This window comes from Pseudopodoces humilis, chromosome 18 (assembly GCF_049639895.1).
Source record: "Pseudopodoces humilis isolate 2021_Gansu_Grassland_sample_001 chromosome 18, ASM4963989v1, whole genome shotgun sequence".
Lineage (NCBI taxonomy): Eukaryota > Metazoa > Chordata > Aves > Passeriformes > Paridae > Pseudopodoces > Pseudopodoces humilis.
This window is the reverse complement of record NC_142217.1, coordinates 8389388-8407149: the sequence shown is the minus strand read 5'-3', so window position 1 is coordinate 8407149 and position 17762 is coordinate 8389388. Positions and strand designations below refer to the sequence as shown.

The 17762-nt window shown below is 40.2% G+C and overlaps 1 protein-coding gene and 1 non-coding gene across 6 annotated transcripts in view; both read left to right on the top strand.

Annotated features, from left to right (window-relative positions):
* MRTFB (myocardin related transcription factor B) overlaps positions 1-8212 on the top strand; it is a 68120-nt gene extending 59908 nt beyond the window's left edge. For all 5 annotated transcript variants that reach the window (XM_014252651.2, XM_005522896.3, XM_088063923.1 and 2 more), the window contains 2 exons: positions 1019-1079; positions 2806-8212. In XM_014252651.2, coding sequence (XP_014108126.1) covers positions 1019-1079; positions 2806-3344 — 600 coding nt within the window. In that variant the 3' untranslated portion in view covers positions 3345-8212. The remainder of the gene's footprint in view (positions 1-1018; positions 1080-2805) is intronic.
* A 4303-nt stretch (positions 8213-12515) lies between these two features.
* On the top strand, positions 12516-12587 carry TRNAT-CGU (transfer RNA threonine (anticodon CGU)). Its single transcript has one exon. It is a non-coding gene; the product is annotated as a tRNA-Thr (tRNA).
* Positions 12588-17762: the final 5175 nt, after the last annotated feature.

Below are 17762 nucleotides of genomic sequence, written 5' to 3'. Positions count from 1 at the left end.
TGTGAATGTTTATGCACACAAGCAAACATGAACATAGGTGTTTGCTTGAAAAGAATCTGTATTGAGTGATCTTGGTAAATAATCCTGTGTAGTGCTTTGCCACCTTAATAAGGGTGGAAGTTCCTTTGTATCAGAGGAAATTTGTAAACAAAATGAATGAGTATCCCTAATTTCATGCTTTTATCCCAACAGTTAAAACCTTGTAGCCCCTAGTGTTGGTTGGGTGTTTGTGGTGGAAGATCTCAGGAATGACTATGGGTGTCTAATGCTCTTTCCTGCATCCTTGGCATGTCCAGGACATCCCCACAGTGAGGGCACACAGTTCGTCTTAGGTCACTTTTATCACTACCAGTCAGTCAGGGGCTCCCCACTAGATCTGATGACAAATCACTTCCCATCCCTGGAGTATAAGCAATGGTTTAAAACACTTCTTCAGACCTTCATGAAAGTCAATTTTTTCTAGATATGTTATTGAATGAGTGGGTTTGTGGGGGCCTTTGTTACCTTTTGCTTAAGGTTCAGTTATTTAGGGGATGTCTGTTTAAAACAGAGTTAAGTTCCTAAAAGCTTACCTCCCACCCATAAAAAATAAAAGAACATAAATCTACAGACTGGGGGAAAAAAACCATAAAATGCATCTTACATGACGGCCATTCACAGGCTGTCTCTGAGAGACAGTAGAGCAGGGTTTGCAACCCCAAAGTGCTGCAGTTGTTATTATCCTGGTACAAAATGGGGTCAGTAACTCTCCTGAGCCCTAGCTTCTTGCACCTCTCTCCTAGGTTGCCTTCATGAAGTGTTTGTCATGCTCTTTGCCTATTCCTTTGTACTGAAACCAACCACAGAGATCACAAATGTCTCTCCAGAGTATCTGTTTTCTAGATAGACAATTTCATATTAAGCATTTCAGTCTTTATCATATATTAGTACTTACATGCTGTTGAGAGAAACTAGGAACAATGAGTGTAGGAAAAAAATACCACATGAAAGAGAGTAACTCTGTTCTCCTGCACTACAGATTTCCAGTGCACACAGTCAACAGATGGATGATCTTTTTGATATTCTCATCAAGAGTGGAGGTAAGCTTATTGGCAGCTGTGTGATGTAGAGATTTAAAACCTGGTAGTAAAAACTCACTGCTATAATCAAATGAGAATTCTTTTAGGAACAGGAGTTAGAAGCTATCCAGCCTGAATGAAGCTAAATTTCTGAAAGTTTGTTTAATTCCTTATTAAAGAAAACATCTACCGAAACACATACAGTTGACCTGCTGTGGAACTTCAGTGCTTGCAAATTAGCTCAGGTGGACCTTTAAAATAATCTCTACAGCATTCAAATGATTAAATAACCCCTTAGGTTAGCACAGACATACTTTATCAAAATTGGAAAAGTTGAGCAAGTCCATAACATGTTTATTGAAATTATACAAAGAGTAGAATAGAATAAGGTAAGAGTTAAAGCATGTTGATAGTAAAATTTCATTAAATATAACCATGTGCTACCAACTATAAAAATCAAAGATACATTACTGGGAGAAGTGTGTATGAACTCTCTATGAACATATGATCTCTATGAACATTTCATATTCTATGAAATCTCTATATTATGAATAATAACTTCATGTTAGTTAAAATAAGGGAGTTGTCAGAAAGGCACTGAAATAACTAAAGTAATAAACAGAGTAGCTCAGCAATAAAAGAAGGAGGCTTTCAGCCATAATTAAGCTTAGTAGACTAAGAAGCCATTACAATACTGGGAAATGTTGTGGTGCCAAGTGATTCAATTAACAGAATGGTTTGTAACTACTGTCATATAAGGATCTTGACAGGAGTGAATGCCAGGGCAGGGGTTCTAGGCTACTGGAAGACTTTAGCCATATTCTAAATATCAGAGTATTTTTTTTCTTTTTCAAAGCAAATTGCAAGGTCACCTGCTGAAAATGTGAGTAGACTGAGATAAGTAACTTGTGTAGTCAACAACTCAAGCTAAATTAATGATCATCTTTATGAAAAAAATTAAGTAAAGCATTCAGGCCTCTTGTACTTAATATAAGCAAGCTCTGCACTGAAAAATGTTTAGTTTACCAATGTACTTCAGGAGAGTGAGAAGGATGTGGGTTTTTTCTTGGAAAACCAGCACATAATACATTGTCAGGTATATTTTTGCTGCTAGGAACATCACTCGTGCTAGAGGATTTATTTGCATATTTTTCTGTCTTATTTTTGGGCTTCATTCACATCTAAGAATAAATTGGAACTTATGCTTTATTTCCCTTTATTGTTACTGCCACTAAGTTACATGAAACTTCTTGACAGAAGCATCATTTTAGATTCTAGAATTGGGAATAAACACATATTGATCAGACCAGTTCGTCTCGTAGACTCTTAATTAAACAATGTGGTCAGTATTAAACAGGGATGAAACTGAAAAGTGGTTTGGGTACTCTTCTCTAGACAAGGAAATGTGTTGATTCTATAATTATTCCAGTTAATGAGAAGAGCTGCAAACATGAAGGAGGTTAAGGTAACATCTAGAAATATGTTTCTTTTTTCATCAGTACTCATACTAATTGGCTAAGCTATCACTGAAAGCAGAACTCTGGGACTTTTTAAAAGTACACTGTTGTTTGTGGAGGCCTTGCCAGAGTCTGGTGTATGTAAGTGTGAGTATGAATGGAGCAGCAAAGTGACTGTTACTGCACTTAATTCACTGTGGATACATCCCAAAGTGGGCAAAGAAGTTCTAAGCATGAGGATGTTACGTCATTATATTTTTAAATTCAACAGTGGGGTTTTTTTATTACAGAGATTTCCCTTCCAATAAAAGAAGAACCATCTCCCATATCTAAAATGAGACCAGTAACAGCCAACATCACTACAATGCCAGTGAACACAGTGATATCCCGTCCACCTCCACAGATCCAAATGGCCCCTCCTCCCGTGTCCTTAGAACCAACAACCAGCTTGTCTATAAGTTTGGAGAACCAGCTTGAAGCCCTCTTGGATGGAACTTTACCATCAGGTAATGAAATTCCTCAACTGACAAGCAGTAATGAGGACAGAGAGTCATTTTCTTTAATTGAAGACCTCCAGAATGATCTGCTTAATCACTCCAGCATTTTAGATCACTCTCATTCACCCATGGAAACATCTGACCCACAGTTTACTACTAATAATTCTTGTCTGTCTCTTGACCTTCCCGATACAAATTTGGACAATATGGAATGGCTGGACATTACAATGCCCAGTTCCTCATCTGGACTCACCCCTCTCAGTTCTGCTGCCCCGAGCGTGTTTTCCACTGACTTTCTAGATCCACAAGATCTACAGTTGCACTGGGATTAAGCTATAGCCAATGAGAACACGACCTGCAAGTCTCTCTACAGCAGAGATCCATTATTATACCATTCTGATTGCAGTTAACATAAATTAAGACAGTAATGTTTGGAAGAACAAATGCTTGAAGCTAATTCCATATTGATTTTCAAGTTTACAACAGTGAATCACTTTATGCACCTATCAGTAATGCAGATCAGGGCCCTCTGAAAGCTGTATTTCACAAGTCAAGAAAGGATGATTGTACTTTGTGATTAAAAGTACCCCAAGGTAAATGTATCACAGATATTTAAGAAAGAAGTTACATCTCTGTAATGTAAAACTTTGTAATGCTTAAAAGAGCAACACAACATGACTACACTTAGAGTGAGATGTCAGTTCTCTGTATTGACCCAGTGAGCAAATGTCTGGGGAGGGGAGGTATCACTGCACTTCATTGTTCCTGTGGAAAGCCTGAGCCAGGTTCAGAACTAATTGAGGGCAAAGGCAAGTAGAAGCACTGGCTGGTTCAGTGAAATTTCATATATCTAGTCTCTTAATTTGTTCAAGTTGTTTTTATATTTTGCTTTTGTGGATTTTAAAACACTTCCCCCATTCTTTAATCATGAGGGAGGAATTTAACTGCATCCAAAGGGATATTTAAGTGTAACTGCAAGAAATCCACTGTAGCTATGCCAGGTAATATTGAGAACACTGAATTTTCTATAGCAATGCTCTGGATTTAATAGCTAGGTTTTAATGTGTATATCAGACAGTTATTTGTATACTCTTTTAACTTTATATAGCTTATTTTTGTGAACAGAGGGGAACACAGTGGTCTTCAAATAAGAGATTACTATAATGGAAGTAAATATCCTATTTTTCTTTGTGTTTGAGGATATTTGTTAGATCATTGAATCCAGTATCTCAGCATATTAGAAAAGTTTGAGGAAGTAGAAAAGTTTAATTAATAGTGTTGTACACTACAATCCTGCAAACATCTATGCAAGAATAGTCCCAATGCCCTCAATAAAAGATGTTTGTAGGATGAGATCAAGTTGCAGGAGACAGTGCTGACAGGACAGCCATCATTTCTTAATGAATACTTTGTTGAACAGCTTTGTCTGCCACTACATAACATCAGGGAAGCCAGCAGAGAAACTGCTCAGTGTGAATCCTAAACACCAGAATCAGAATGTACTGTTTGTGGTAAGAAGGCATATTGCATATAAACAGAATAGCAAAAATTAAGCTCTTACCTCACAGCACAGCACATTAATATTTTTTTTGTTTTAAAGCCCTTAGTTGTTGTTTTCAGAGTCTATTATGTAAGCAGTTAGAAAAACAAACAAAAAATTTAAGTAGAACTACTATACTTTGGAATTCTATGGTTGTCTCTCAGGTAATAGCTGTTAAATATTGCCATAGATGATTGAGGCGGATAATCAAACACAAAAGTGGAATTTCCTATTAGGGAATTCCTACATTTAGATAAAAGGAAACACTTCCTCTTTCCTGAAATAGTGAAATATTGTATGTTTTCTAGTCTGAAAACTGATCTCATTGCATGATTCTTTCCTCACCAACAAGTTTCAAAAATAAAGTTTTGTAGGATTGAATGAAAAAATGCCCAAAAGCTTTTGCCTACTTCTTAGAATGATGATATATATCAAAGGAATACTGAAAACAGTAAGTAGCTGTTATCCACTTAGCAATCTTCATCACAGTTTTCAAAAAGAAAAACATAACACAATCATGTTAACATCAAACAAATATTTTTGTTAGAAAATGTTATGGAATTAATTGAAAATTTGCATCTCCAGATATAATGCAGTATGGTGTACTGATATGACAGAATTCCATTGGCTTCAGATAAAATAATGGATTACATCATTGATTCAGGGTTTGAACTGATACCATATGTTTGCATCATATCAATTACAGCACTTTAAATCATTATGTATCTTCACTGGTTTTACTGGCCAAGAATTACTGTAATATGAAACTAAGTACAAGAAAACAATCTTAGGAGATTTTCACTACATGCAGTTGGAAGATATAATTCCTTATTCTTTCTTGCTGTGCCTACAATACTTGAGTACAATATTACATGTGGACTGTCTGCCTTAAGCTTTGATGGTATAGGACTTTTCAATAACAGTGAACACTTAACATTCAACTTTTTGCATTCCTGTTCATCATCCTATCTTGGGAGCTAATACTTTGAGATACGAAGTGCCCTCAGCTGTTAGGAGAACAAGAATTGAGGACTCTTGGTCTGATAGGAACAACTCTGAATGAAATTTAGTGTTCTACAGTACTGTCAGTTTATGTGTGATACACCAGACATCATACAATATATGTGTGGTTAGAGTTATCCCTTTTTGACCCTGCCTCCTGATTAAATGAGAGGCAAGTAAATTAATTTTTAGAGGACAAATTAACCTAGAGCAACTGTACTGTCATTTTTGATGTGCATGTAAATAGAGCTTGAAACTGGCAAAGTCATCTTGCTACAAAATTACCCTTATTGGCAGTGTAGAATGTTAATTAATCCATAGGAATCTTTGTGCAGAAATAAACCCAAACAGCTGAGATGTCTTGTTATCAGTACAGTATAGCTTTCTGCTCTGAATGTCTATTTGAAAAAAAAAAAAATAATAAGGGATCATTTTAGTTTCTGAAGTACAAATATTCTAGTGTAGGGAATGTGTGATTACTTTTCTGTACATTTCAGAATTGTGTATTAAACTTTATATAAAATGGTTTGCTTTAGACTTTGTTCTGAAATGTTTGCCATAGTTGTATATGCCTGTTTATGGCAGAAATAGGTTTTGCTTAGACTTTTGTGTGTGCATGTTTTACACGGAAATTTTTGTAGCACAATACAAATACATCTTAGAAATTGAACCATGCTGTGCAGTTTGACTGCACAGAACTCAATCTTTCTCATTAAGAGAACAGTTGCAAAGGAATGCACTGGCACTAAATTTGCCATTTAATGGCTGCAGTATACTAACAGAATGCATCCTATCAAATGTGGTGTTAGTGGGTCCTTCAAAGTAATTAAGAATATCTTTTAATCAGTGTGAAAATCAAAAGTTGGTTGTTTACACATCTAGACAGAGAGCTCAGACAAGTTTCACAAAGCTCGTGTTACTCAAAAGGAGTTACATCCTGTGTTCAGTAGAGAAATGGAATTTGTTATGCACTTTTAGTGCCATTCAGCATCAGTTACAGCAAGGAAGGTTACAGGTAAAATTTTGTTTAACATTAGAAATAATTAAAGATGCATTGTCATACTCTCTGATAATAAAATCAATTTATGGCAGTTGTTCTCTACAGAAATTTAAAGTGTAATCCAGCAATGTGGGCTTGCAGACCTGCAGAATCAGAACATTAAAAAGCTGAGGTCACAGCTTTTAGAAATAATCACTACCTAATACTGACATTTATTTCCCAGGTATTCCTAAATTCACAGCAGGAGTCATGTTCAGAGAAGATGATGATTCAAACAGAAGTGTCAATATTAAACTTTTCTGTTATAGAATCTCAAACATTCAGATGCCTCAAAAGTATAGGCACTGTAATCAGAACCCAAGCACAAGCTGCTGAACTTATTTTCAAGGCAGAGAAACTGCAATTACATTGAACTGGAACAGCATTATGTAATCAAAACACAGGAAAGCTCACCAATGTAAACAATTACTATTTGGATGGCATCTTAAGTGTATTATAAACTTAAAGCAAACACTATTAAAACTGGAAAAAAAATCTTCCACTTATCTCTAGTAAATGTTCTGTTGAAACTCTTCACATTGTAGTTTATGAAATCACCTTTCTGTGACTTCTAGACCATACTCCAGAAGGTATTTCATGTGAGATCTGTGGAACTGAGTTACATATAGTATATACATGGCCAATAAAGAGCATCCATTAAAATGGGAAATAATCTCAAATATTCCTTTTATACCAGTTTGCTAGGAAGAAAGTGCAAAAAAGAGACACCTACATCATTCTGTAGTGTCCAATACTGAATATAAAGCGTTTTTAAGTTAAAAGTGCATAAATGTATTTGTAGAAGTCTAGCCAAAAAAAGCCATTCTAGCTATGAGATCAAATTCTCAAAAAAAAAGCAGGGAATGGTTAATAACTATATAATCACACTATTTTTATAAAAATATACAGCTCAGATATTCAAAAGACAGCCTAAAATAAATTATAATAATATAAAAATTTAAATAGGAACCAAAGCATTGCCATTTATATTGCCAAAGGAGGCACTTTGTATTTTAAAATATAGGAAATTAAGTCCCCAGAAGTGTTATCCATACTTTTTTAAAATTAAGGATGTAGATATTTTCAAAGCTGTTTTTGATGTTTAACAGTACAGATTTGTTTTTGTTGTTTGAGAAATTTGTAGTAATAGCACAGGCTTTTTTTCCAGATAGGATTTTCTTCACAGTACGGCTTGCAGTAGAAATAACGCTAACCCCAGTAGGTGTTTCTCTTCTTATTTTCATAGTCATAATTATGTCTTAGCATCTCATTTTGTGAAAAGAAGAAGATAAACACCTGTCTCTGGGGCCCTCTTCATGTAAGCACTACTTTACTAAATGCAAATTATGGCAATCAGGGCGTCAGTTTATGTATTGCCTTTCTAGAAGAAACCATGATGCCTTTGTATTTGCTGTTTGCACCCCTGAAATCAATTCCATATGTTTGAATGCCATATGTTTTGCACATTGTACTGTATATATGTAATGCATACTGTATTTTTATATGTGTACTACATTTATCAAATATTTTGTACATAGTGGCAATATTGTAGCTACTGAGGAAATGTTTGATATTTCAGCATTTTTGCTAAGTGTCTCAAATAAAAAAAGAAAACTGTTCATTTGTCCGTGGTTACTACTTTAAAGTGAATATATCATTCTGACTTCTGTGAGTCTGAAACATGTGGCCTATGTTCTAAGTACCTTTCCCACAAAAAGGAGTAAGAATGAACCTGCACTTAGACAAACTCCAAAAGAATATGGTTTGTCTTCAAAATCAGAGACAAATTCTGTAAGAACAGAGACTTCCTGAACCCTCAGAGTTTAGGTTTGGACTTCCATTTTTTTTTGCAATTTTTTAATATAGTCATTTAGTCATATGGGTTGGACGGGACCTTAAAGCTCATCTTGTTCCCTGCAGTGGGCAAGGACACCTTCCACTATCCCAGGTTGCTCCAAGCCCTGTCCAGCCTGTCCTTAGACACTGCCAGGGATTGGGGCAACCACAGCTGCTCTGGGTGACTCACTCCAGTATCTCAGCACCACAGTAAAGAACTTCCTCCTAATACCCAACCTAAATCTACTCTCTTTCCATTTGAATCCATTCCCCTTTGTCCTCTGACTACAAAGCTCTTGTAATGTACTTTAACATATGACTTTCCCAAATTCTTCCAAGGTTTTCAAGATGTGTTTGGTTGTGAGATTTTGTATTTTCAATTTGCATTCTGCTCAGCTTCTAGAACACCTGATTGCATTTTTTCAGGAGAATGAGCTATGAGCTGTTTGCACAAGTTTCTTTTAAGGATGAAGCTGTTTCATTTAAATATTTAGTGTTACACTTTCCCTTGTGAAGGCAGTCCTGTACTAATCACCCACCCTTTCCTGTCTATTCTACACTGATGCCATCAGAACTTGGCCAAATATTAAAAACCCTGTAAAGTAATAAATAGTAATTGAGTTAATGTAATAAATTAAAAATTACTAATAATCACTTCAAATTTCATAAAATACCTTTTCTCTATGAACTTTAATCATTGTAAAAAAGTTTGTAGGCTATATGTGCCACAAACTTACATTCAGATATCACACACCAAACACAAACATTACAAAACAAGTGCAGCACTTTTTGACCATATATTTGTACATTACATTTAAATTACAACTGGAGTATAAGAGAGATAAAGCATTTGGTTTGGTGCCAACTGGCAGTCTGGGGGGTTGACTGTTTTGCAGTGACAAAGAACACAAACACATAACCCTCCCTTACAAGCTGCCTTCATGTTACTATTTGATGTAGACACAAAACAAGGCTTGATAAAACTTGAGATTTTGCTGAGTGAACTTTTTCCACAGGCTAAACCCTGATTTCCAAGAAAACCTCAGTTTATTCAAACATGTTCTACAGATGGCCATCAGCAGATTTGTCTTTACTGTGTACCACGTTTAATGCCATTTGCTCCTGCTTATTGGCTTGTTTATTGTACAGATGTTGCTAGAGGGACGTATTTCTTAGAGCATTTCTACTGTCTCAAGAAGCAGATTTTTCTTTGATGGCAAAGAAATCACACAGGTTTCCCCACACCCCAAGGTATAGTCTGCAACCTTACCAAGATATTACTAATGGAAAATCAAAGTAACAAATTAGAGCTTCTGAGAGCCAACAGTCAGGGCTTGGGGTTTTTTGCTTCAAATGTTTATCCATAAATGTAGCAAGTAACTGAGATAAATACTTCCCTTCCTGTAGAAAAATTACCTGAAGTTGAGTCTCCAGTCTTCTCTGCAGAAAAAGGACTGCAGGGCTACTCTGCCATCTACTGCATCATTCTTGAACCCCTCCAAGACAAGTACTGAATTAGAATTTAAATTAGTGAACAGAAACATTCTTTCTTACAGCTAAGACAAAGTCAAACAAGTAACTGCAACTGAGGAACATTCTAGCTCCTCAGCATCCTATAGCAAGTCTTTATAAAACTTATTTGCACCAAATCTACATAAATAGGATTGTTCCCCTGTATCTCAGAAGAGTCAGGGAATGTGTTGAAAGGCCTGGTTTTGAACATGGAAACAGACACCAAAACCTCTCCTAAAGCAACATCTCCATCTCATATGTGTGAGGCTAAGGCAAGAAAGAAAAAAAACGACTGCTGATAATTTCTCCATCCAACAAAATCTCTGACAGTATCTTTTCAGCAATAGAGTGCTCTAAGACTTCCCTGTTGAAAAGCCATGTTGGGTTTAAAAGAAGATTGTGTCACAAGAGAACAGCCCTTAATTCACAGACGATTCAGCATGGAGGAAGGGCTTTGACACTGAGCTCAAACAACGGTAAGGGCCAGCATAAAAGACACTTCCAAATAAAAGTATCCAGACACCAAAAGGGCGATTACACTTTTTAAAATCAAGTTAACTTTTTTAACTATAAAAACAATTGTGATAAATCAGCTCACCATTAAACAGCACTTTTTTTAGACAGAAACAGTTTCTCCAGACACAGTAAGTTAGGCTCAGAGAGTAGACAATTTTTTTAAACAAAATCAAGTATTTCCTCTTAATCTAATTAGAAGATCTTTATGAATTCAAATTGAAGTTTCCATCACCCCACACAGTTAAGGAAAAACTTGATCAATAGAAGTTGATTTACTATTAAATACTACTCCTAATGCCAAGCAAATACATTTATTAAAAGTATTCAATTTATTAAAATTTAGTGTATTTGAAGACATAAAACCCACATGAATTCCACCAACAGTTCAAACAGCCCTCACACCACAAAATTACCTCTCAGCTTACAAGGATCCAAAAACATCAGTAAACACAGATGTGACCTGCACAGGGACTGTGAAGACAAGTTACAACTGGCAAGTATGGCACATAAAAGAGCATATTTTGTAATAAGCAAATAGGCCAGAAATGGCATATCATCAGTCAGATATGACTGATTAAAACTGAACTCCTTCCTGCTGCCAGCTAAGAGTAACTCCTTCAGCCAGGGAAGTGGCTCTCTGAGGCCACCCCCTTCATAAACATGACAGGTGAGAGTTGAGGGAGGCAGCTTCCACTCATACACACCATCACACTTTAAAATGCTGCAGTGATAACACTGACAAGACAAAAGCAGAATACAACAGTGCTATTCTCACTTTCCAGCTTTCCATAGTCCAGATGAGGGCATATGATGAACAAGAGTAGCAGATAAATTCCAGCAAGCATTTAGATTGGGCAGGCCATTAGTTATGCCCAGAGGGACTGGAAAAGCACTTTTTTGGGGCAGATTTTCCAAGGTAGCAGCAAATACACTTAACAAGGGCTGACTATCCAGTAAGGTAATTTAAATTAAGCACTTTTCATTGCAGGTCAAGCTAATTCAAATCACTCTGTTTAAATGCAGTCATAGAGTTATTAAACTAACAAATGATAACTTTTCAAGAACTAAAATTTTTTCATACAGTCAAGGCATCAAGCATGATTTTCCATAACAAGAGCTCAAAGAACATCCCAAAAGGATACTTAAGTATTTCCCTGCTCACTGCAGGGTGGTTCAACTAGAGGACCTTTGAAGGTCTCTTCCAAGCCAAGCTATTTTGGTTGTATATCAACCTTTTAATGCACCTACATTACAGCACTACCAAATCAGTAACTCTTATCTCAACCTTTACAATGGTACCACGGTAATATGTTCACATGCTTCTTCCACAAGGAAACCAAAACCACACCAAAAGGAATATAAAACTTGGATATCAAGCAACAGTTTTGTGGAGAATTTAAACAGACATCCACAAGGAACATTAAATGAAAAATAAAAGCTTTGTTTTCAGGTCACACTCGTAACAATCTAGGAGACCCAGTCTAGAAAATAGCTAGAAAGCATCTTTTCTGCACTTCACAACACTGAGTTTTTTGAGGGAACAGCTACCAGGCAGCAAATGTTTAATTTAGTATTTACCATTTAATTATCCCAACGTTTTTGCATTCCTGCTTCTCTTCTCGGAGGAGGAAAGTTTTAATCCTACTTATTTCCTCCTCTCTAAGCCGTTCTGGCCGGTGTGAAGCAGCCCCTCGAGTGCTATCTCCGGGCACCGCACCCTCACAGCCCCGGGGCCGACTCGGACGGAGGACGCTGCCTTCAGAACGCCTCCACATCCGGAGGGGAGGTTCCTGGCAGCTCCAAGAGCAGGAGACAGAGGGAGACGAAGGGAGAGGGAAAGCTAGACCGGGAGCGGGAGCGGGAGCGGGCGTGGTCCCGATCCCTCGGTCCCGATCCCTCCCTCCCTTTCCGCCCCCTCAGCTCCCGCCGCGCCCTCAGCGCCTCAGGGCCGCGCGCCCCCGGCAGGTGGCGGCGCAGGCGCGCGCGAGGGCGGGGTGTGGGCGGGTGCGCGGGAGTGGCGCCAGCGATAGAAGGGCGTCAGGAGGAGCCCTTAACGCAGGCGCGGTGGCCAAGTGGTAAGGCGTCGGTCTCGTAAACCGAAGATCACGGGTTCGAACCCCGTCCGTGCCTTGGCGGGTCCGCGCACGCGGGAGCTGTCCTTCTCCTTTTTAAGGGAAGGCGGAGCCCCGCCCGGGCCCGGCGGCCGCAACCGCGACCCTCCGCGGAAAGTGCGACCCGCCGGGCGGCGGCCATGGCGGCTCTGCAGAGCTTGACCCGGCGATGGCAGAGCCGCTCCCTCCGACCCGGGTCCCCGGCTCCACCCGAGCGCCCGTAGCCAGCCAAAGGTCTCGCACCGGCGGCAGCGGCTCCTCCGGCCCCAGCAAAGGGCTCTGGTGAATGTCATGGCACCCCTGCCTACGGTCATTCCTTCCCTGCTGCAAGCCTCAGCGCCTGGACGACCGCCCTCCTCACATCTGGAGCAACAGAAACGTTATTCTTCGGTTTTTTCTTGGAGCCTAATCCTATTTTCAAGAGACCCTCAGTTTAGCCTGAAGAAACAAAAAATCGTTTGAAATGTGAAAAGCCAGGCTGACTGCAGAGGCCGAGTGGAAGTCACATCACATGCCTTTTCTACACAGCACCCTTGAGGCAAGTGCTGGTGCCCACCTTAACACGGAGTCATTCCTGAGAGGAACAAGTGGAGTCTCTGCAGGGTCTTGTTTGAAGAGATCCTCCAGCTCCTTCAAACTTTTGTTCGAAGAGGGCCTTCTCCAGAGGCTGCAGCTATCAAGATCATCCTGTAATTCCCCAGGTCCCTTTCACTGGTTCATCCCCACCCTGCCACCATGTAATTAAGTATTTATTAATTTGGTTCTGTCTTCTGATTAGTAAACCATGAGGTTTCTTCATCTGTCTCACTAACTACTTAGAAGGATTATTTGCAATCTGATTAGTGTGTACTTTACATTTTCTGGTTTTTAATAGAAAAGGACTCTCTGTGACACTGAAAATGGGTGAAGGTGCGGGGGCTATGTTCCCAGGAGCCAAGCAGTGCTCCCCTTCTCCAGGTGGAACAAACACTGGGTGTTTCAGGCACAGTTGATGCAGCAGGACCGGACTGCAAGTTCAGGCCAGGAGGTCCAGCTTGGTGACACTGACAGGATCAGGCACCAAACCCACACACACAGTTAAGGGTTTACAGCACTTAAATCCATCCTAACAGTGTAAATAGGAACAGAATTACTAATTGAAGGAAATCTTTATTGATTCATGTTTGATATTTACTTACCATTTGAAAGTTTACTGACCAGTATGTCCACACAATCAATTTTGTTCTCTTCCTGATAAATCTTCCTCTCATATTCTGCACCACTGTTGTCAGGAATATAAACTCTACATTTGTTGTATGAACAGAAAGACATGTCCTCAACTGTTTGCACTGTATTTTGTAAATATTCTTAGATATTTTTACTCATAGATACAAAGGACAGTGAGTTACATCCATGTCCCTGAAACTACTTTCACAGGAGGGCTGTAAAAATTAAATGCAAAAATCAAACTCAAGGACAAAACACGTATCTGATAAATACTGCTTTCTGCTTCTTACAGCCTCAGGGATAAGCCTCTCGGGCAGGTGGAGATGAGCCACCTTGCCACTGATGAGTAAAGCTTTCATAAATTCTTGCTTGTTTTTTAGAAATAATATATTTATAGGACAAAGCCAGGTATGCACAAGAGCTGTTGTGGCTCTTGTTATGGCTGTTGTGTTGTCTCATCCTCTTAACGATGGTTTGAGGCCTGTGAGTCTGTGTTAGATGACTCAGAAATCAGATAACACAGAGCTTGTTTTTCCACAGTTTGCAGACAAAACTTACATTTTGTTGAATAACATTATACTAAACTATTAGTGTGATAACAATGTTGCTAAGTAACATTTAGACATGTCTTGTAGTTATTAACTTGAAATTAATTTTGTAATTAGAAAACTATCTGTGCACTCACAGCCTAGGAGAAACTTGTGCAGCCCAGAAATAGTAACTCCAGCTGCAGTTAAGAGGTAGAAATAATTAACACGTCACACGGGTCTACTACCACAATGGATTCACTTACCTGATGTTAAACCTTTTTTGAAAGTGTTGCTGTATTTGCCTTCAGCTTTATTCTTTTTAGACAACGCAGTGCCCAAATCTTAAAATCTCTCCTTTTAGGCCAGGTTTTCTACACCTCTAATCATCCTTGCTACAATCCTCCAATCCTGTCCAGATGCTACATCTTCTTCTTGAGCCGAGCAGTGAGTGAGGCTTAGCAGCAGTGCTCGGAGCAGGGCATTTCTGCCCAGCAGAGCCCCAGGGAGCACGGCATGGGCCAGGCAGGGCTGTGCATCACACACCGCTGCCATCGGCACCTGCCCTGAGAGGCTGCCCAGCTGCCGTGGCACCGCACGGGTCACTGAACACTGTCCGGCACACCGGCCCTGTCCCCACACCACACCTGTGTCTGTTGATGTGAAATTTAACTCCCAAACTCCCTCTCTCGCCAGGCGCTTGGCCCCCAGCAGCCCTGGCTCCCTGCGCCACTCACACGCTGGGAACGGAGGATGAACCAGCGGCTAGGGCCAGGGAATCCCAGGGCTGAGTTTGTACTACGGTCGTGTGAAATGAGTCCTCTCCATAATCCAGTTCCTGTCATTACATAATTAAAAAAATAAAAATCCCTTACACTGTGCAGTGATATTGGTGAATGCAGAAAGTGAATCAAATTTATTTTAGTTTCATATTCTTTTGTTGTTGTTGCTAAAACAGCCTCTTGCTGCCTTTTTAATTGAATTTTACTTGTGACAACCAGTATGACCAATAGAGGACAGCACATCCATTTCTTTTAATGATTAAAAGATCCTGAGCTTGAAGCTGCCATTCACTTTTTCACTCAGGAAATGAGAGTGACAGGCAGAGAGGAGCAGTGTGCCATAAGTAAGATAGCCAGATTAAAAAGGCCTTTTTGTAATTAACTAGAGCTGTTTTGAATTCCAGGAGATTACTTCAAGTAAATCTACTTCTAACCAGGCATTACTGCTAATGAAACACTGTGGGTACACATCGGTAAAACCTGGGTCTGTATTTTGATGCAATTGTTTACTGGGCACTGCAGTAACAGCTAAAACGCACTTCAGAGTCAAAGCACACTCAGAAGTGTCAGGTGAACTCTGCTAATTCCCCTTCAAAACTGCAGACACACAAGGTGTCTGTAACCAAGTTTTGATTACATGTGAGTGTTCATAAAACACTGAAGTGAAGCCAACTCCCGTGTTTTTTTTGCATTTGATTTGGGGGCAGAGAAGACTCTGCAAGTCATAATGAAATTCAGAGAACAAACCCAAGGATTTCATGTGGCTGAGGGGAATTTCATTAAGGAAATCCAATTAACCTGCAAGAGTTGCACACATTGAAATCTATTATCTTCCCCTAAAAGCTGGCTTCTTGGTTTTTATAGCAACCTTTGCTATTCCTGGATAAATAACGCTTTATTACAAATGCACTGACATCTTTATATAATTAACAGCATATAATACATCTTCATTAATCTCTGCTTTGCAAACATTCAGTTCTGCTTCCTATGAAATGTATCAAACAGTGTTTTTAAAGAATATATAAGTCAGGAAGGACTGGGTGTTAGACACTGGCACAAAGCAAACACAGGTTTAGGAGACGCATGAAAAATAATGTGGCTCCTGACAGCATATGGATCTGCATTTGTTGGTCAGGGCCTGATCCTGTGAATTGCTGAACTGAATTAATTAAGAACCTAAGATACCATTAAGTTCATGGGAACTGACAGTGCTCAGCAGTACTCGGTGTTGAAGCCCTTAAATAAAAGCCAACCTACAAATTCCGATTCATGCGAGTAACAATATTGCACACATCTACAGTGGGGACATGAATTATTCACATCAGTGTAGCATGAAAGATGCAAACAGCAAAGCCTGTTTAAAATAACACACAAACACTCAGTGTTTCTGTGATATGCGGGAGGGTTATCATTTGGCCCATTTTTCACTCATATGCATATTCCTTTTATTTGCTGCATGTATAAGTCTGATATGAGGATGTGGAGAAAATAAATACAGGAGATAGACATCTAATAAACATTAATAGAAAATGAGGAAAGGAGGTTGCTGATTAGCATTCCTCCCATATGAAACTACTAGATTGTATCAGAGAAATGTGAGTTAAGTGTTTTACCGTTCTTTTTTTTTAACCATTATCTGATCAGAGAAGCATGAAAAGCACTTTATTGCCTTTTTCTTTTTAATCCCTATGCTAGGAGCCCTCTGCAGGAAGTGAAGCTGAATTTCACAAATCTTCCCTTTCTGACGTCTCCCGAATTTCTAGGAATACCCCTTCCCTGTTACTATATTTGGTGGTAGTTTCTAGGAAAAAAAATAATTTTCGGACGGTCTTGGACTCACCACACCTCCTGTCAGAGGACTGTGCGCCCCGGGTCTCCTGGCACGGCCCCCGCGGAGTTGAGGAGCTCGCGGCTCGGGCTCACAACTCCCGGCGCAGACTGCACGTCTTTGTAGCACTGTTGGAGGAATGAGCATGGAGAAGGAGTGGGAAGGGGAGAGGTGTCTTTGTGGCAACAATGAGTGAATCTTCTCTAGTTGTTTTTTTTTTTCCTGGCGGCTGCTCTTTTATTTTTTTTTCTCCCTGCACTTTTTTTCTTCCCCCCCCCCCCCTCTTTTTTTCAAGGAAGAGGATCCTAATGAAAGGAAAAAAAAAAAAAACAACTCTGGATTTTTTTTTCCCCCTCCGCTTCCCCCCTTACCCCTCCCCTTGATGTGGCCTCTTGTTTAGCTTGTGGCGTGACCGTGATGAAGAAATGTTTCAGGGCGCCTGGCAGGGTGATCTTTTTATGTAATGAGTCAGGATTTTGCCAACGGAAGGAGCCGGCTCGGAACGAGGACCGGAGGGCTGACTCCTTTCAAGAACGGGGACCTGCCCGGCGAGCGGCTCCCTGTGCTCGGGACCCCCGCTCGCTGCGGGCGCCGATCCATTCCCATTCCCGGCTGGCGGGGGCACCGCCGCGGGCACTGACAAGTGGTGAGTTGCGCTCTCCCTCCGCGCCCCGGCTCCGCGCAGCCCGCGGGGGGCGGGGCGGCCCCCCCGCGGCCGCAGGGGCGGGCGCCGCCCCCCGCCCCCCTCCCCGGGCGGCCGGGGCCGCGCCCTGCGCGGGAATGGGGCGGCTCCGCGGCGGGCGGGCCCCGGCGCGTGCGGGCGCGGCCGCGGAAAGGCGCCCCGGGAGCGG